This window comes from Pan paniscus, chromosome 3, assembly GCF_029289425.2.
Source record: "Pan paniscus chromosome 3, NHGRI_mPanPan1-v2.0_pri, whole genome shotgun sequence".
Classification (NCBI taxonomy): Eukaryota; Metazoa; Chordata; class Mammalia; order Primates; family Hominidae; genus Pan; species Pan paniscus.
The window spans coordinates 145,707,251-145,727,891 of NC_073252.2; the positions used below are offsets into that span (position 1 = coordinate 145,707,251).

A 20,641-nucleotide genomic window follows, 5' to 3' on the forward strand; every position below is an offset into this window, starting at 1 on the left:
TCAAGACCAGTCTGGGCAACATAATGAGACCCCATTTCTGCAGGGGCGGGGGGAAGCCAGGTGTGGTGGTGGCACGCATCTGTAGGCCCAGCTACTTGGGAGGCTGAGGTGCGAGGATCGCTTGAGCCTGGGAGGTTGAGGCTGCAGAGAGCTATTGTGCCACTGCACTCTAGAGTCTGGGTGATAGAGTGAGACCCCATCTCAGAAAAATTAATAAAATTCATTAACCCATTAATTCATCAGTGGATGAATCCATTCATCTTTTAAGGCCCCACCTCTCAATAATGCCAGACTGGGGATTAAGTTTCAACTTGTTTGAATGCCCCAAGCCTTCTAACGGCAGCCTTGTCAGACTTACCCCAGAACGGCACTGCAGCCTCACCCACACACACACACACCCATACACATACCCACCTCCACCCGCACACCCACCCACCTGCCCCCACCCCCACACCCATACACACCCACCCATCCGGCCTGCTTTCCTTCCCTGTCTCCTTCCCCTGGGTCAGACCTGCATCACTGTCTGATGGCCCCTCCAGTCTTCCCTGGCTCCCTCCCCATTTTCTCTCACAGATGTTTCCCCTAATAAATTTCTTGTGTGTCTCATCCTGTCTTGGTGTCTGCTTCTTAGAGGACCTGGACTAACAAAAATGAACCATTTGGAGTAAAAGATTCAGGGTACTTAGCATTGTCATTCATCGGTTGCTATTATCACTATAAGCAGAAAATGTTGCTTTTATGTAGAAATGCTGTTCTTTAAATTATCTAAATTTATAGGAGAATCCCACTTCATTTATACATATTTTGAGTGCCTACTATGAGCCACCGTGTTCTCACACCTGAGGATACAATGAGGAAACCCTTGTCCAGAGTGCTCAGCTAGTGGCCACCTGGTAGAGAATGAGTTCCCAAGAGTCTTTCAGCCCTGCAGCCCTCGTTTTTTACTGTTGACTGCCACTTTTTTCTCTTAACCCGTGCATCACAGATGGGCTGGAAAGAAAAGCTTTTGTCATTGATTAAAGCCATTCTTTTCTGAATGTTTCTTTTCTTCTCTCACATTTTTTCTTTTTCTTTTCCTTTTCCCTTAAGTCTCGCTCTGTCGCCCAGGCTGGAGTGCAGTGGCAGGATCTTGGCTCACTGCAGCTTCTGCCTCCCAGGTTCCAGAGATTTTCCTGCCTCAGTCTCCCTGAGTAGCTGGGGTTACAGGCATGTGCCACCATGCCTGGCTAAATTTTGTATTTTTAGTAGAGACAGGGTTTCACCATGTTGGCCAGGCTGGTCTCAAACTCCTGACCTCAGGTGATCTGCCCGCCTTGGCCTCCCAAAGTGCTGGCATGAGCCACTGCGCCTGGCCTATTTTATTTTCTTGATTTAACAGTTTATTGCCTTAGTATGCACGAGGTTCCATTTCTAGCTGTGCCACTGAGTCATACCATTCACTTCAGAAACTAAAATTTTCTCTTATGTAAAACTAAAAAAAAATTCAAAATTGCCTCATGAAACTTTAATTTCTACGGGATTTTTATTTCCTCTCATAATAATATTCTTCCCAAGTATTTATTTTGTTTAAAATATCGAAGTGAGGTTCTTACTGTCCCTTATGCACAGAGGGAAGGAAGATCAAGTTTCAGCATCTGCTGCATATCCTTATTAGGCAGACTCATTCCTTAAATACTCAGTAGCTTTTGTTTTACGATTCTCATTTTTTCCTAAGTGTACTTAAAAACAAATCTTTACAGGTAGATTGTGTTTGATTTAAATAATCTGAATAAAATTTCTGCTATCTTTTTTCAGTTAATGTCCTTCAGAATGGATGCTAGCTTTTCTTTTGTGGGAGGCAAACACACCCTAACATACTTGTTCATAGAAGATAGATACTAAGAGAATCGTAGACTTTGGTGATACATTGACCTTTTTTTTTATTTTTATTTTTTGAGAGAGCCAGGTCATAGGCAGATATTCAGGGAATTAAATCAGAGACCAGAAGTTGTCAGAATTTCAGCCTTAATCCTCTTTAATAGGACTAGGTTTCAAGTTTTTCACAGTTCAGGATTGAAAGTTGATAAAATTCTTACTGGGGACATTTTATTCTTGGATTATCTGTATGAAAGCAGAATTGTGATAATTGCACTAGTCGATTTGGGATATATACTTTAAAATCATAGTTTCTAGCTTATTATGTGAGTCGTCTTTGGTCTGAAAGAATGAGGCATTATTCAACAGCCATTTCCTATTAATTGGCTCCTGATTTTCAAGTTTGAACCCTGTGGAATTAATTTCTAGCACCTGAGCACCTGTGTCCCAGTTAGAGCTTTGTGCGTGGGTTTATTAAATCTAAGTACTAAGTAAGCTAGTACTTAGCTAATGAGTTTGAGCTATTGCCATCATAAAATTGAATTTCCTTTTTACATTATTTTCTCTACTGGGAAAATTAGATTAGCTTGAGCTGTGCTTGAAAATAAAATACCATACTGGGATTTGTTGGGAAGTTACAATTGCTTCAAGTATGATGTGCCTTTTTTTTTTTAAATTGTTTTAGGTAGGGAGAAAGTATTATTCCTGGCTTTATAGTTGAGAATATTCAGGTAACAAAAGGAAATTGTTATTTTCTGTCATCTAAAAATAGAACTAGTTAGGGCAGAGCCAAAATGAAAACACGTTGGCCTCCTATTTTTCCCTGCTGGAGGGCCCTTGTAGCGAAATCGATTGTGAAACTTTTTCACTTTTTGTCAGCATTAGTCTTTTGACTCTTGTTCTTTCTCTTATGTCAGGTATTAAAGTGGGGGAACTTTATTGGCCATCTTAATCTTTCTATTTAAACTTGAGCCTAGAATGATGGGGAAGGTATAGGCCGGGGAGGCTGGATAGATGGAGAAAGAGGTACCAAAGGGTGAGTGTGGAGGGAGAGTGATGTAATTAATTGATAATGAATTGGTTTAATTAGGGGAACTCTTGTGTTAGGAGTATAGAGAAAAGAATACGAAAGCATTTTGTCAAGACTGTTTATACGGTTCTGAAATTCTAAAAAATACTAATCCTTTATTAGTCTGGATTCTCAATTGCAAGCACTAGCTAGTTTGAACATAAAGGAAATTCATTAAAGGGTATTGGGTTTCTTGTAGTATCTTTAAGAGATGTGGGGAACCAGGAATGATGCCCAGGTTGTACCACAGAGCTGGACTTAGAGCAGATGCCACTATTGCTACTGGATGTGGACACTACAGTTTGCACCAAGAGCCTCACTGCCCTGTGGCTGTTGGAAGAACTGCTGCCTCTGGAAATTAGACTAGTTGCTGCCACCTCACTAGAATCTCTGGTCACTGTTTTTTTTTTTTTTTTTTTTTTAAAGCACTAGCTTTTGAATCAAAGTCTTGGATGGGAGCATCTCATTAGTGGAACCCTAGCTAGGTGTCATTACCTTACTGCAAGCCAGTGTCTGTCATTTTTGGCTTTTATGGTGGGAGGTGGACTTTGTTTCAGTGGGAAGGAGAATTCGTCAAACATAGGAAGGGGTTTCAAGTGCTGGGCAGCCCAAAAGGACTGATGTTCCTGTATGTGCCTGATTGTAAGACAACATTATTTTCCCAGAAGATTAAACATAATACAATTGTTTCAGACAACTTGAACATGTATACTTTTAGGTATGCATATGTACATCTGCTAGATAATCAGATGTCTCCCTTCATCATTTACTTGATTAAATGTGTCCATATTTAAAATCAAATAATAGGCAAAGTCAGCATATATTTTAGAAACATTTTCCGCACTTATTTAATAAAAAATTTGTCCCAGCTCTTGGCACCTTTGAGATTAGTATATTCATCATGGATACATTCTGAATTTTTCAGCACAGCTTTCCAGAGCATTGATGGCCACATCTGCCTGAGTTCTTTGAGCTATAGCACCTTCTAAAATCTTTCTGATGCTTTCACTGGAAATTTTATCTCAAGCCAAAAGTATATGTTAGCAGCCCATTTGGACAGTCTCTTTAAAAAACTTATTCCTGAACCTGGCACAGTGGCTTGAATCCATAATTCCAGCTACTCAGGAGGCTGAGGCAGGAGGATTGTTTCAGCCCATGATTTCGAGGCTGTAGTGATCTGTTATCACACCATTGCACTCCAAGCCTGGGTGACAGAGTGAGACCCTTGTCTCTTAAAAAAAAAAAACACACACACACACACACCAAAGACTTAACTCTGGGATATGTTTTCATGATTTCTCTTCCTCCTCTTCTTCTTCACAGGGTCTAACTGTTGCTTGGGCTGGAGTGCAGTGGTGTAGTCACTGCTCCCTGCAGCCTCAACCTCTCGGCCTCAAGCTAGCCTCCCACCTCAGCCTCCTGGGTAGCTGAGACTACAGATGCATGCCACCCCACCTAGTTAATTTTCTGTATTCTTTATAGAGATGGGGTTTATGCCTTGTTGCCCAGGCTATGATTTGCTTAATGTAACCACTGATCTTATTCCTTTTAAAGTGAGCTTTATAAAATTACTGAATACAAAATTTTGAAGTCATCTCTGGAATTGTAACTAAATATCTTAAATTTCTTAGTGTCCCTTTGTTTTTGTAACTTAGTCCTGTTTGTAATCTCTAAGTATCTGAAACTAAATGTGATTAGGGCTGTTGTAGGCTAAGATTCCTCAAACAGTTGTTGATCAAAATAATGGGAAAGTCCACTCCTTTAGAAGACTCTTAAGAACTCTTACACGAGGCAAGTTCTTTTTTTTCCTAACAGATCATTTTGGGAAAAAGATTCCTTTATGTTTAGATCTCTATCTATCTATCTATCTATCTATCTATCTATCTATCTATCTGTCTGTCTATCTCTGTATATATAAAGTTTCTAGGCACCATTTAAGATTCCGTTTCAAGGAAAAACAAGAGCTGTGTTTTTGCTGAATGGTTTCTTTGCTGCTATTCTTGACATTAGAATTGGAAAACAGAATTTTCCCTTTAGTTTAATGAAATGGGAAGTATCTGGAAGGTCATGGGAGAAAATAGGGGAGATATTCCTTTGTTCTCAGATTATGCATTCCTCTGGGGTCAAAAACACTTGGAATCCAGGCTTAAAATAATGAGTGTTCTGGGGAACGGATGTAAAATTCCTTCTGTTTCACTATACTCAGCCTATCCTTGTTAGTACTGAGTGATTAGAAAGGCATGATTTAGTAGTTATACTGACTTATTCAGTTTTACCTAGACTGAGACTTTAGAAAATTGTTACTAAAGATACTATAGGATGTAGGTATGCCTTTGTTGTGTTTTTACCGGGTATGGGGTTATAGCCCTAAGTCCTATTGTCTTTAGAATTTATGACATCAGAACTTAGACTTTGATTTCCAGTGTGGGGGAATGTAAAGTTGTTGGAGTGGTTCCTCCCCACAGTGGAGTCTGATTCTCTGCAGGTTGGTTGTTATTCTCAACAGATTTTTTAGCTCTAGCGTGGACTGTGGAGGATAGATTAAGATAACATAACTTTCCTTTCCTTTTTAGACATTTAAGATCCTTACATCCGAATGTCTGACGAAAAAGGATTTCAGACTTGAGTAATTGTGGGAAACATTTTAATCCTCCACACTGTTACATAATAATCTTTTTACTTTGAATTGTGAAGTTCTAATGGATTCTCTAGTTTGCTGTTGTAGCATGATTCTTAAAACTACAGCATGGAAATGTAGTTTGTACTTCTGTGTCTCCCAGCTCATTTAGAATCCCAGATTGATAGAGATGGATGAGGACCTCCGCTGTCCTCTTGGCCAGCTTTCTCCCAGTGCAGGCATGTGTCAGAGGGTATTCCTGGTCATGGGTCATCTAGTCTCTGCTTGGTTATGTGGAGGGAGCTGGAGGTCACCACCTTGCCAGGCAGCCTGTTTCATTATCGTTCTCTTGAGTCCCTATGATAGGAAACCCAAATCTGCTACTCTGCAGCTTCTACCCATCAAACCTGGCTTTGCTCCCTTTAAGCAAATCAGAATGATTTTTTTTCTTCTCTCATGCAGTACCCATTTAAATATTTAAAGACAGCTTTCATGTTTCCACTAAATGTTCTCTTCCTCCCCACTCACATGAAACATCTAGTTTTTTTTATTTCTTCCTCCTAAACCTTTTTAGCATTCTGGTTACATTCCTGCTTTACCCCAGTTGGAAATGGCTGTTTTAAAATGTGGTAACCATGCTATTGAGGTAAGCTCTAATCTAACGGGGGATGCAGTCGAGTGCTTACGTTGTTTGGATTCAGGCAGTATGTGTCATCTGTGTATGTTACAGGGTCAATTTGTGGCTCCATTGACTTATGTTAAACTTTCAGTTAAGAGAACATTTTAGGAGATTTGAGCCCAGTATGAAATTCATGTGACCTGTTCTCGAGACATCTTGCACACCTGAGCAGTTGCCTTTCAGCATCCTGTAGATTGCTTATCCCAGGCAAATCCTAACGGCGCTACTTTTGAGTCCCTCTCTTTAGCTCGAGAGCTCCTTGAACTGTGATTCTTTTATCCAGCATTCCTTCTTCCTTCCCAACTTCTGATTGGCTGCAAATATTGTAAATGTATATTTCTAAAAAATACAAGATAAGCGTAAGAGCATTGTTTTGCCATGATACTCAAGATGATCCTCTCAGGCAGGGTTTGGCAAACAGTGACCCAGGGGCCTGACCTACCTTGCTTCCTCTTTTTGTAAGTCAAGTTCCGTTGGAACACACTTGGACCCATCATTCATATGCTGTCTGTGGCTGCTTTTGTGCTACCACAGCAGAGATGAGTAGTTGGAACTGCAGCTGCATGGCTGCAAAGCCTAAATTATTTACTACCTGGTCTTTTATGGAAAAAGTTGGCTGACTTCTGCTGTGAGGAGAGAGCATCTGATTATTTTATGTTCAAGAAGCTTCCTTTTGTTTCCAACAGAGCTATCCAAAACCCTTTCCAAGGCTCATTAGCAAAGGCATTTTGCGACTTCTTTTCTTGGCTGGTTCAAGTATTTTATAGGAATATGATTATGTAATCTGTATGTGTGGTTATAAAATCACATTCTGTACTTGTTCTCTTATCTAATTTCTAATATGTTAGTATTTGAAAACTTCTCAATATTATTACTTCATCCATCTCCTTGACATTGGGAAACTGTCATCACTGTAAATTGCCTTTTAAGTTTTAGGGACAGTCCTAGATTTGATATTCATTTGTTGCTGGGGAAGAAGGATCGTGTTTCAGCATTAGGAAACATCAGTAACGCTTACTACTAACAAATATTATATAATATTTCTGTGAAATTATAGCAGGAAGTGAGAGATTCCGCGGAGCTTCCAGTCTATTTTGAGAAAAGGAAATTCTTGTTGCTCAGTTGACATTGCCTTATTGAAACATTTATTGGCTTCTTTATTATTTTGTTCTTAAATATAATTTTTAGGTTCAGTTTAGAAGTTATAAAATCAGGCTTTGCTAAAGAAGGAAAATCATAATTTTAAGCTCTTCAAAGTATTTTTAATAAAAAAGTTTTTAATAAATGAGTTGGATATAGTGTTATTTGCCACAACTACTACTATCCTTGTTTTGGAAATTTGCTTACCGATCTGAAGATAGTAAGGCAGAAACCCTTATATTCTTCCTCCCACGTCACCCCCAAGATGGAGTCTTGCTCTGTCACCCATGGTAGAGTGCAGTGGTGCAATCTTGGCTCACTGCAACCACTGCCTTCCGGGTTCGAGCGATTCTTCCTGCCTCAGCCTTATGAGTAGCTGGGATTACAGGTGCCTGCCACCATGCCCAGCTAATTTTGTTGTATTTTTAGTAGAGATGGAATTTCACCATATTGACCAGCTGGTCTCAAACTCCTGACCTCAAGTGATCCACCCGCTTCGGCCTCCAAAAGCGCTAGGGTTATGGGGTGTGAGCCACCATGCCTGGCCGTGAAACCCTTATATTCTTTTTCTACTCTAGTGTTAGCCTTTGGGGCTCAGACGGATATTGCATTGAATTCTCCAAATGAAGGAAAAATATAATGACCTAAGATTGCTCTTGTGTAATCTTTGTAACCTGGTTCTTTTGGTGGAAGACAGTGTTTACTCCAGAGTATGGAGTTTTGGGGTTCTTATTTTAAAATGCCTTCATGAATCTATATTATTTATAACCTACCTCTACTTTCTGAGCATTTCCTGGGTCCCATTCTGATGGCTAATGGAGACCATCCGATATCTCTAGCCTTGTCTCGTGATCCTCTCTGATTTCCTCATCTGCTTTAGTGACACCGAGCTGCTTAGGTTCCATGCCCTGAAATTGCTGTTTTCCCCTCTCCACATGGAAGGCCTTTGCCTGGAGAACACCGTCCCTCAGTTTCAGGCTGAGCTGTGCATAATCTCCTTCAGGAAGTCTTCTCTTACCCAGGGGGCCTTCCTCCTCTGCTCCCCAGAAGCTCTGCGCAGCTTGCCAGCACTTTGTCTGCCACGTCATACTGTGCTGACGTGTTCACATCTCTTAGAAACACTCGCCTGGGATGAACTCAGCCACCCACCTTTTCCCTTCCTTGCTGGAGAAAATCCCACAATAAGGCAGATGATAACTTCATAAACTCCTCCTCACCTATCTCAAAAGGACTTCTTGTTTCTCTAAGAAGTGTTGTCTCATTTGTAATGATTCTTTCATTCATTCTTCAGTTAGTTGGGAGTGAAACTTCTCATGTCCAAACTCTCTGCAAGTGACCTTGTTTTGTACTTTATGGAAAAAATAGCCATTTGGTAGCAACTCTCAGCTTTTTGTCATGAAGCCCACAAACCCATTTGTACTGGCACCCCTTTTCTCCTTCTATCACAGGGAAGGAAGGATTTTGACTCGTATGACAGGCCAACCCTCCATGCATGCTCAGCATCCCATCTCCTCCCGTGTCAGAGATTTTGAACCATTCTTTCTGGATTCTTCACATGGGCATTTAGACATGCTCTCATCTCTTAAATACCAGCTGTCTTAAAAGAATACATGCCTTTACTTTATGGCATGTTCTCTTTCAGCAGTCATCCTCTCTCTCTACTGCCCCACCTGGTCATTCTTTGAGGAAGGGTTGTTCCCCATGTGGTCTCACCTGTCAGTCATAAATCAACTCCAGCCCGGCCCTTTCTGCCACCTTGCCATGGATATTGCTGAGCTCTCATTCTTTCTTTAAAACGTCTCTGCAGCCCACACAGCTGAACTCCTTTTTTTTTTTTCTTTTTCTTTTTCTTTGAGACGGAGTTTCGCTGTGTTGCCCAGGCTGGAGTGCAGTGGCACGATCTCAGCTCACCGCAACCTCTGCCTCCTGGGTTCAAGCGATTCTCCTACCTCAGCCTCCCGAGTAGCTGGGATTATAGGCACTGCCCGGCTAATTTTGTACTTTTAGTAGAGACAAGGTTTCTCCATGTTGGTCAGGCTGGTCTCAAACTCCTGACCTCAGGTGATCCACCCACCTCGGCCTCCCAAAGTGGGATTACAGGTGTGAGCCACTGCACCCGGCCTGAACCCCTTTCTTCTTTTATCCAACACCTTGGTAGCTTTCTCCAGTTTCATTGCCATCATTTACCTCTGTTCTTTCATTTCCTGATCTGAGTACTTGGTCTGAGACATTTCCATTTTTCTACCGTCCTACCTCTCTACTTGCATGACTTCAAATGCCATCTACTTGCTGATGAGGACAAAATTGGTATCTCTGACCTAGGGTCTCTTCTAGGCTGTGGACCTGTGTCTCTGACAGCTGGTTTTACTAAGATCTTGGGCGTTTCTCAGCATCTTGGATTTAACATGAGCCCTTAGTGTGTGCTCCCAGCTGCTTTCCCTCAAGATTTTCCCTGTTGCAGTAAATAGTGTCCTTTATTTTTTATTTTTAAATTTATTTTTATTTTTAGGATTTGTGAGTACATAATAGGTATATATATTTATGGGGTTATATTAGATATTTTGATAGAGGTGTGCAATGTATAATAGTCACATCATGGAAAATAGGGTATCCATCCGTTCAAGCATTTATCCTTTGTGTCACAATCTAACTATACTCTTTTAGTTATTTTAAGATGTACAATTAAATTATTTTGAGTATGGTCACTCTGTTGTGTTATCAAATACTAGGTATCATTCATTCTTTCAAACTATTTTTTTGTACCCATTAACCATCCCTACCTCCCCCCTACTATACTTCCCAGCTTCTGGTAACAACCCTTCTACTCTCTATCTCCATGAGTTCAATTGTTTTGATTTTTGCATCCCACAAATAAGTGAGAACATGTGATGCTTGTCTGTCTGTGCCTGGCAATAAGTAGAATTGTTATCTCTTCATTTGTTCATGCCAGAAATCTGGGAGGGATCCTGGAAATCTTCACCTTTTCCATTCGGTCAATCTCTCATTACTTTGACACCACCTGCAAATATCTCTCAAATCTGTCTACTTCTCTTTACTTCTGTTGTTGGTTGCCTTCATTTGAACCACCGCCATCTCTTCGTGTACCACTCTAGAAGCCTCCTAACGAGTCTGTCTTCCGGTTTTCTGTACCTCTCATCTCTCCCTCAGCAGCCAGAGTAATCTTGAAAAGCTCTAATTATCATTCTGTCAATTCACTGCTTGAAAACCCTCCTGTGGCTTTCCACTGTACCCCCAATAAAATGCTAACCTTTCCCAGAGCCCACAAGGCCCGGCACGCTCTGATCCCCTGCCATCACTCAGCATTACAGGCTCACTTCATTGCTCCTTACGCTTCAGCCGTTCTGGCCTTTTGACATTCCCTGTAATGCTCAAACTCCTCACCTTCATCCTTTACCTCTGCTGATCTCAGCAGGAAACAATTTCCCTTGCCCTTTGCACCACGGATTCCTTCTCACCTTTTAGGTTTCAGCTTAAATGTCACTACTTTGAAGAAGCTCTCTTTGCACACATTTCTCCTTAGACCTCCTCTAATGCATTCCTCACTGTACTCCTACTTTTCTTCATTGGAAGGAATTACTAGAATGTGCGCTTATATATCTCCTTAGGTGTTCATGTATCTGGTTTACATCTTCTCTACTGAACAGTAATTTCCACGAAGGCAGGGGGCTGTGCTTGTTTTGTTCATAGCTGTATCCCCATCACCTGGCATTGCATGCTTAACAGCTATTTATCTCGTAAAATAGATAAATATTTAAAGTTTATTAAGATGGCAACTTTGGAGAAGCACCTCTTTGGTACTTTTATTGCCATGTTGCATGGTGGTTATGCCTGGTGGGCCCAGACCTACATGACTTGGAATCCCTATTCCTATCTTCTGTGAACTTGAGCAGTTGTCAGCTTCTGTGATCCCTGCAGTTCATTCTGGGCCGACTTCTTTCTTGAGTGTACCAGTTTCACAGAAGACATATTATATGGAGGTTTATTTGGGATCACTAGTTGGGTAGATGCAGATGTGGGAGCTTAAAAAATGACACAGGTGCTCATGTAAGTGTGCCTTAAGTTATCTATGAGACACTGTGTGTAAATTCATGCACCGTGAAAACGTATGCTAGCACTTCTTGTATCTGTACTCTCAAATGGAATGTGGGACATTCCATATTATTTGGGGAGTCAGGATTCCTGGCTGGTGGTGCTTTGTAGGACTCTTTGGTTTGCCATTGCTGTAGGTCACATGGTCTAAAATGTAGAGAGGATAAAATGATATTTTGAAAGATGATCCCTTTTCCCTGACTAGTTGTTGCTCTTAATTCTTTCTTTTAGAGCTTTGTTGCCCCAGCTATTTTACACCCAAGCAGCAAATTATCCAGGTGGGAGTGAGGGGAATCCAGGGGTCAGCCTGGGGTAGAAAGTTGAAACTGAGCATCCTGAATGTGGGCATAGTCGCTTATTTTGAGTGTTCCCTACCTTAGAGTATGAAGGTCTCTTTGGGAGAAACCCTCACATAATGAAACACTGCTGAGGAGCCTTTGGTTACATTAAGAATCTTTTTCTATTCCAAATCACTTATTTTTTCTGTAATGTTAAGCTTGGATTTTTGATCACCTTTCTAAAAAGAGGGATGGCACATTCTTAAATAGTGTTTCGAGATTTTCTTTTCTATTTTGGATATTTCTGGTCTCCTGGAAGCAGAGGGTGAGAAGCCACTACTCTCACCACTATATTGTTACTAATTATGTTTTCTTTTGATGAGTATTTTCTTTTATTTGCATTTTCAGCATTTTGTGGCTTAACATGAAAATCCCCAAACCAGCCAACATAAAAAATAAATGTGGTTGTGGCTGGAGTTTTTGTGTGTGGCTTCTCTCATGTGAGCTTCCCTGATGTCATGTTTGCTAGCACGCCCAAGCATTTGACTTTTTCGTGAGCCTCCAGTGACTCTACTTTGCTAATATACCTTAAATCCTTAGGAGGTTTCTGTAATGAAGGGCAGACTGGTTGTATTTGAACAAGTAGCTACAGTCCTAGTTCTTTACATAATGTAGTCTGATTATCAATAAAGGAATGTAATTGAATTTTAAATTTCTAAGGAGGGGGAAGGAAAAAAACAATCTCAAACAGAAGTGTTCTGTTAATGAATGTGATAGACCCCTTTGTTGTTTACAGACAGCCGTCTTGCTGTTTCGTGGAAGAGAGTTGGGGCTGTGTTGTACATTTCACTGGCAATCTGCCCACCTCCTCTTCCCTGAAAATATTTATGGAGTTCTAGTGCTTTAATAAGTTGAGAACTGATTTAATTGTTGCATTGGCAGAGTGAGATAAAGCCGTTAAATACGTTCATTTTCTTTCTGGGTGGGGTGGAAGAGGGAAATGAAATACTAATTTTTTCCTTTTTGGAAACCTAATGCTGTGCTCTTTTGTTATCACTCTTGTTCTCTAGGCATTAAGTGTAACTGAAACCCTGATTAAACCCTTGGAAAAATTCAGAAAAGAGCAACTTGGAGCTGTAAAGGTTTGTGTCTAATTTGAATACACTCATAAACAGAAAACATAGATGCCTCTGCTGCTTCATGGTACACTTTATTCACATTTGGCAGCTTTGAAGGAGATGCCAGAGCAAACCATCTGTTGTTTTGTTTGAAATGTGCTTTTCCCCCTTTAGGGGATATGGAATTGAAAACAAAATAAAAACACCTGGACAAGGTGGTAAAACCTTTAGTAATCTTCTTGGGCTACACCTTTCCATATAGAGTTTTAAAAATACCTGTAACCAACCAACACATTTGCTCTGAATAGAAGGAGCTTATCACTGGGGGGAGTGTAGTTATTTCTGTGTGCACCTCAGTTTTATGGAGGAGTGTAGCATTACAGTAGGGTTTAAGATTATAGACGCTGCCACACTGTGATGCCATTGAAACTAGGAAGAGACTATTAAGTTACTGGGATGTAATTTCCTTCAATTTAACAGAAATTTATTGAGCCTCTATTATGTGCCAGTATTGTTATGGTATTGTGCATTATATTGTGTGTTGTATAGTACTGTGCTGGGGATTCAAAGGTGAGTGAACCACAGACTTTGTACTTAAGTATCTGGGATTTAACCGTGATTTCCAGGAATAATGCAGTGGTTTTGCCACAAGGAGCCTGAGATATATTTAGCAACTTATTTAAAATGTGCAATCTGAGCTTTGAAATTACCCCAGAGAAATAATTTCCACCGGTCTTTCCTGAATTTTGTGTATGTACTTGAGAAAGAAAAAGTAACATTTGCATGCTGTTGACCATTTTTGGCTTGGCCCAAGGAGAGGGGAATTAACATCAATTTTAGGTAGGGAAGGGAGTTTTTATATTTGTATTTTTTCCCCCCATGTGGCTGGGGATGTGAGGTTTTTTTTTTTTCTCTTCCTAAAAGAAATGACTAAAATCCCTTGGTGGAAATAAACACTGTGGCCTCAGTAGCTTAACCACACAGATGAACCCAAGGAGTTCCAGCTCTGTAATTGCTGTTTATGGAATGAATTCTCATTTAAGTGACTTGTGAAAATATTAGACATTTCTTTTTGGCATACCATATTACAGTTTTTAATGAAGGGCTACGAATTGAGGCTCAGACCCTGTGAACAGTGGGAGATCATTGGGGGCACCACCCCAGTCTCCTTCCTTGGATTGTTTGCCGTGCTGCAGGCAGCTGGGTTGTCCCCTCTGGCTTTGCAGCAGGAGATCGGAGGTCAGCTTTCACTTCTGCGACCTTGACTAAGTAATTGGCTTTAGTTTCTTATATGTAAAATGAAGGACTTGGGGGATGTGACTACTGTTTTATAGTTTTATGATTTTGTTTTGATTGTGTCTCTTTAAGCTCTTTAAAGCTTGTTGCATTTTGGTTCATTCTCTTTTAACATTTCATTGGTAGGTATTCCGTGTAAACAACATCCATTTCTTATTTTTCTCATTTGAATTGGATGGTGCTATATGTGTGACGGTTATATTATGGAAATGAAAATTGAGTGAGAGTGAATATATTTACTTTTACTTGCCATCTATTCTACTGGAATTTAGAAATGTCTGACCTTGAATCTTCTATTGACTCGTTTTCCCCCCTAAACTTTCCAGCTTCTGATGTTAACATTTGTTCAGAGTATATCCTGCAAAGCAACTTGCACAATAAGTAATCCTTTTAAAAGGAGAAATGGTTACAATAGTTTATTCTGTGCTTTGAGCTGTTTAATGACCAAATTCTTTCCTGAAGTCCTATTTCTGTATCCCTCCCTGTTCTTCTGGCTTCAAGTTTATAAAGAGTTTATGTTATGTGCAGTCTTGCTCAGTACAGTTTGTGTGTTGACTGTTGTACCTATGGATGTCACCTGTGAAGAGCCCGTCATTGTAGGTCATAGGGAGAAGCCCTTTTTCCTGGTAGTTTTGTGTACCATAATAAACAGTAGAGAAAGGTGGTTGTCTGTGTTCTGTAATGATATGTAAACTATGTAAACATCTGTCCTTTCCATTAGGTTGTTAAATCTTTAAAAGACTCTGCTTTTTTTTTTTTAAATTCTCTACCAGCCCCTACCCTGCCTTAATACATAAAGTATCTAATAAATAGCCTATCCAACTGATAATTCTAGAAGAAACAGGAAAGGGTTTAAGTTTGGGTATTTGAATTACTTTCCACATCTGTGCTGCCTAAACATTCAGTCATATTTTGGCAAGCACACAGTCTTGTTCCTCTGATTAAATCTGCTTACATGGGATACTTCAAAAAGACTTTACTCTCTTAGGTTAAAGAGCTTTTTGTAAACAGCATAAAACAGTTTTCACGTGGGGATTTAAGAAAAAGGTCTCTAAAAGTTGACCACATCAGAATTTTTAGATATGGGGGTCAACATTTTGATCTTTCCCCATCTCCTGTTTCCCATCTGATAATGTTGTAGCCCTTGCCTGAAGCTCTTTCAGTTCCCTGTGCTTTTACCTTCTCCGGTTTCCAGAAGCCCAGTTCCATGTTTAACTGTGGTTTAAATCTATTCTAAGTGGCTAGGTGGTTTTTGTAAATTGGATTTTGAAAAGCCCCCAGGTATTGTCTACTGTTTTGCTTATATTTGGATATGCTCTCCTTGAGCCCTATCTGTTTGGTTTGGACGTATCCCTTCATTTTATGGGTTCTGCTGCATTTTCTTATGTGCTTGCTAGGTTCTAGCTTTTGTTCAAAAAGCCCTTTTGCTATCACAGTGAGAGGTGAAGCCGGCTGGGCTTCTGGGTCGGGTGGGGACTTGGAGAACTTTTCTGTCTGGGTAAAGGATTGTAAACGCACCAATCAGCGCTCTGTATCTAGCCAAAGGTTTGTAAATGCACCAATCAGCACTCTGTAAAAACACACCAACCAGCACTCTGTGTCTAGCCAAAGGTTTGTAAATGCACCAATCAGCACTCTGTAAAAATGCACCAATCAGTGCTCTTTGTCTAGCTAATGGTTTGTAAATGCACCAATCAGCACTCTGTAAAAATGGACCAATCAGCACTCTGTAAAATGGATTAATCAGCGCTCTGTAAAATGAACCAATCAGCAGGCCGTGGACGGGGCCAAGTAAGGGAATAAAAGCTGGCCATCCAAGCCAGCAGGGGCAATGCTTGGGTCCCTTCCCATGCTGTGGAAGCTTTGTTCTTTCACTGTTTGCAATAAATCTGGCTGCTGCTCACTCTTTGGGTCCACACTACCTTTATGAGCTGTAACACTCACCGCGAAGGTCTGCAGCTTCACTCCTGAAGCCAGGAGACCATGAACCCAGCGGGAGGAACAGACAACTCTCTATGCACCACCTTTAAGAGCTGTAACAGTCACTGCAAAGGTCTGCGGCTTCACTCCTAAGTCAGCAAGACCACAAACCCACCAGAAGGAAGAAACTCCAGACACATCTGAACATCTGAAGGGACAAACTCCGGACACACCATCTTTAAGAACTGTAACACTCACTGCGAGGGTCCGCGGCTTCATTCTTGAATTCAGTGAGACCAAGAACCCACCAGAAGGAACCAATTCTGGGCACAACAGGTTGTTGCCTGATGCATCACGTCAAGAGTTTCTCCAAGGCCTAGCTGAGTTCTTATTTTCTTTTGAAGCTCCTTCACCCTTTTTGAGCTTGGCACTTATTGCCAAATGTCCCACAGGACTTTGTGAGTAGCTACAGGAACCAGTACAGATCCTGAACAACTTAGGGGCCAAGTATGTTGAACAAAAACTCTGAGAAATACCAGAACGTGATAAGAGTTAACATGGGATAAATTGCTTTTTTGGACATTAGACCAAGTAATGAAAATGTGGGTTTGGGCAAGCAGCAGCACACAGATGACAGGTGGATGCAACTAACTGGATTGAGAATGGAATCTATTCAGATGCTATCTTGGAAAGAGCCAATTATAATTTTATCCAAATAGAAGAAGAATTTTAGGCAGAAAACTTAATACATGTTCATTTCACAAATTATGACTTATCACCTAAGCTCATTACCAGACCTCTACTCCAAATTTCTTTCCAAGACTATGACTAATAATTTTTTATTTTTTTAAAGACAGGATTTCATTCTGTTGTCCAGGCTGGGCTGCAGCCTTGAACTCCTGGGTCAGATGATCTGAGCAGCCAGGACTACAGATGCCTGCCACCATGCATGGCTAATTTTAAAATTATTTTTGTAGAGTCAGGGTCTCTCTGTGTTGCCCAGGCTGGTCTTGAACTCCTGGGCTCAATTGATCCTCCTGCCTCGGCCTTCCAAAGTTCTGGGATTACAGGCTTGAGCCACTGTGCCCAGCCTAATGAATACATTTTAAATACAGACTTCCAAAGATTCTATAAATTACTACAAAACATGAGTAAAACATAAACCTGTCTGGATAATTTCTCATATTACATTGTATTTAATAGAGCAGAAACAATATTGATTTAGTTTAATTACATTTCTTTCATTCAGTAATAAAACACACTAGTGCCTATCATACAGCATAGTGTTAGAGGCCCTGAGATACAACTAGGAATTACAACACTGGCCAGCCTTCAGGAAGTTAGCAACTTTTTGTGAGACTGTCAAAAAAGCAATAAAAATATTGTGGAAAGTGCTGTAATAGCGGTAAGCATAGGTGCCCTGGGATGTACTCTACCATCTCATCTTTGGAGCACCAGAAAGTCTTTCAGGAAGAGTTAATTCTTCCTGGTTTGAATTCTCTTTCGGTGCCTTAATTAGCCATGTGATTTGGGACAAGTGACTTAAGGCCTCTAAGTCTCAGTTTCCTGGTCTGTAAAATGAGACTTACGACACTTGTCTCAGGAGGTTATTGTGAGAGTTAAGTGAATTTGATAATGTACCTGAAGTGTCTAGTTTGGGACCTGGTATCCATAGAGTAATTTTATTATCCCATTCATGGCTTGCTCCCCATCACCTTGCCAAACAGGAATTGCTCAGCTTTTTGTCCATTCTCTGCATTCTGGGTTTAGGGGTGACTAGCCATAGCATGTGGCTTATGACCTTTGTGGACAAATAGTGCTAAGGCACTGGATTAGTGACTCTGGAGCCACCACTGAGGAACCGAGGTGGCACTTTGCCAGCGTTGGTGCTGCTGCAGTCCTGTGCTGGCCGTTCACTTGTGCTCTGACAGGTGTCTGCCGGGCACTCTTCTGGGTCTGGATTCAAGTGCTCCATTCTGTGAGGATGAAGTTGAATTCTCATCTCTTTAGAGAGGCTAGAGGAGCTTAAAGGAAAGGGGTGGGTTGGGGTAGGATAGGGCAAATGAAGTGTCAAGTAGGAACGAGTGACACTTGCCTTGGGAGTTAAGGGAGGGTGTGCCTTCTCCCTGCTGGAGTGGGGAGTCCTCACTTAACATTATCAGTAGGTTCTTGGAAACTGAATTGAAGCAAAGCAACACATAAGGAAGCCAGTTTTACCATGGGCCGATTGACGTAAACAAAAGATTTTATGTCATATTTCTGGTCTCAGAAACATCACCAAACTTTTTTTTTTTTTTTTTAAATGGAGCAGAGTTTCACCCTTGTCACCCAGGCTGGAGTAGAATGGCATGATCTTGGCTCACTACAATCTCCACCACCCAAGTTCAAGTGATTCTCGTGCCTCAGCCTCCCAAGTAGCTGGGATTACAGACATGCGCCAGCACGCCAGGCTAATTTTGTATTTTTAGTAGAGATGGGGGGTTTCACCATGTTGGTCAGGCTGATTTCAAACTCCTGACCTCAACATCACCAAACTTCTCAATACCACAACACTTTTAATATTAAATATTGAAATAAATGTGAGCTATACATACATTTAAGAAAGATTAATGAAAACAAGATAATCATTTACTCACTCCTGTTCAGGGTCGCAGGTGGCTGGAGCCCATTTCAGCAGCTCAGAGTGCAAGGTGGACACCAGCCTTGGACAGGGCATGATCCCACACTCGCTCACACAGTACTATTTAGACATGCTGGTGAACTGACCTCAGAGATGTGGGAGGAAATAGTAGATACCCAGAAGGAATCCACACAGGCACAGGAGAACCTGCAGACTCCACACGGACAGTGGCCCTGGCCATGAATCGGTTTTTATTTTTCCCTTATTAATGTTATAATGAAATGATGCTATTCAAGGACCTGCCATATTTAAGTTCTTCTCTAGACGAGTCCAACAGTAAACATTATTTAATTTTATAGTTTGAAAATAAGCCTTTTCCATCTCCTCATCCTAAACAATTGGAAAATAAAGAAAATTCAAAAAAAGTCATCTAGTAACAAATTCTTTCCTCTTCTAAAGCAAAATAATCTGGTACCCTATAGAAAAATGGGCAATTCACAATTATGTTTAAACTTTTATGAATTCTTTGTGTTCTTTATCCATTTTTCAGTGGAAGCATTATTGTGTGTTTTTTGCAAAAAACTGCTTAATGAAGAATATATTTTGTGTTACAAATGTTTCCCTACGTTCTTACATATTGGTTGTAATCCTCCCCCCTTTGCTGTGTGCCCTTTGCTTGATTATTATGATTTTTTTTATATTGGCAAGTTCTTATAGCTTCTTTCTTTCCTTTTTTGCTTAGAAGATCCTTCTCTATTCTGAGATTTGTTGAAAATACTCTCTATGGCTTCGTTGTTTACTTGTGACTCTTTCAATCCATCTGGAATTAATTTTGATATGAGATGAGGTTCTCTTTCTGCTTCCCAGTAAACAGTCATGCCAGCACCAATGGTTGAATCGTCTCTTCCTTTTTTTAAACCCAGTGATGTGTAATGACAAATTTATATAGTTTTTGACCTCTAATGGTATTCAGAAGATCTGGTTATTTGAATTGGGGTTCTTAGGTTCTTCTCTTCTACCATTTATATAACGTATGTCTTTTTTTTTGACCCAAAATGCTGTTCTAAGTAGTAGCTCTACTTTTAAAAAAGGTTTTGCATGTGCAATTTTATAACAGGTTAGAAAGCTGACTTCTACCATATTCAACTTATAAATTTTGTTTGGCTTCCTCGTGTTGTTACAATTAAGAAAAAATGTGTTGCCACCATAAAAATCATTGGATTTTTCAGCAGTTCCAGAAAAATCAGAAGACACGGCCAACATACTGGGCCTGTGTTCTCAAGAGGCAAAAATGTTCTGGCCTGAGTAATGGCTGCCTTCTTCTCTGGAGTAGACGAGGACTATCTGGTTTTCATTGCCTGCCACTCCTGATTGCATTTCTCTCCCAGCCTGTTTCACTCATTAGATTACTGCCTGGCCCAGACTCATTTCAGTTTTTGTAATGTCTGATTTATAAGAAAAGTTTTCATATTGTATTTAACTTGATCCTTGTTGGAACTTTTTGGATTACGCTGTTACATTTATATATTTTTTTCTGTAATGCAGTATTGGGGGAAAAAAAAAGCTCCATTCTTTATTGAATGCTACTTGAATAGTTTCCTTTGAAATTTGTATCATTTCAGCACAAGAAATCATATGAGCACAAAGAAACAATAATACTCTATAATGACATTAAGAACAAATGCAGGAAGAAATAATTACCTGCGTTTTAAGATTCAGAAACACAACACAGCAGCATTTGTATAATACCATACCATATATGGACGAAGATTTTCTATTCTAAGCTTGGTGGGTGTGATGTTGTTATTGTTGTTTCTTGGCTAAATTCTTTCTTCATAAAGGCTTGATGTCTCCTTTTTCTTTCATTCCCAACTTTACCCACATGTTGATTTTCATAGCCTTCTATTGCTGAGTGTGCTGGGTGTTTTGACTGCTGA

General features: G+C 40.4%; 1 protein-coding gene across 3 annotated transcripts in view; it reads left to right on the top strand.

Annotated features, from left to right (window-relative positions):
* ARHGAP10 (Rho GTPase activating protein 10) overlaps positions 1 to 20,641 on the top strand; it is a 361,433-nt gene that overhangs the window by 118,777 nt on the left and 222,015 nt on the right. For all 3 annotated transcript variants that reach the window (XM_034959225.3, XM_003815856.5, XM_008968883.5), the window contains one exon: positions 12,821 to 12,892. In XM_034959225.3, the coding sequence (XP_034815116.1) occupies positions 12,821 to 12,892 (72 nt within the window). The remainder of the gene's footprint in view (positions 1 to 12,820; positions 12,893 to 20,641) is intronic.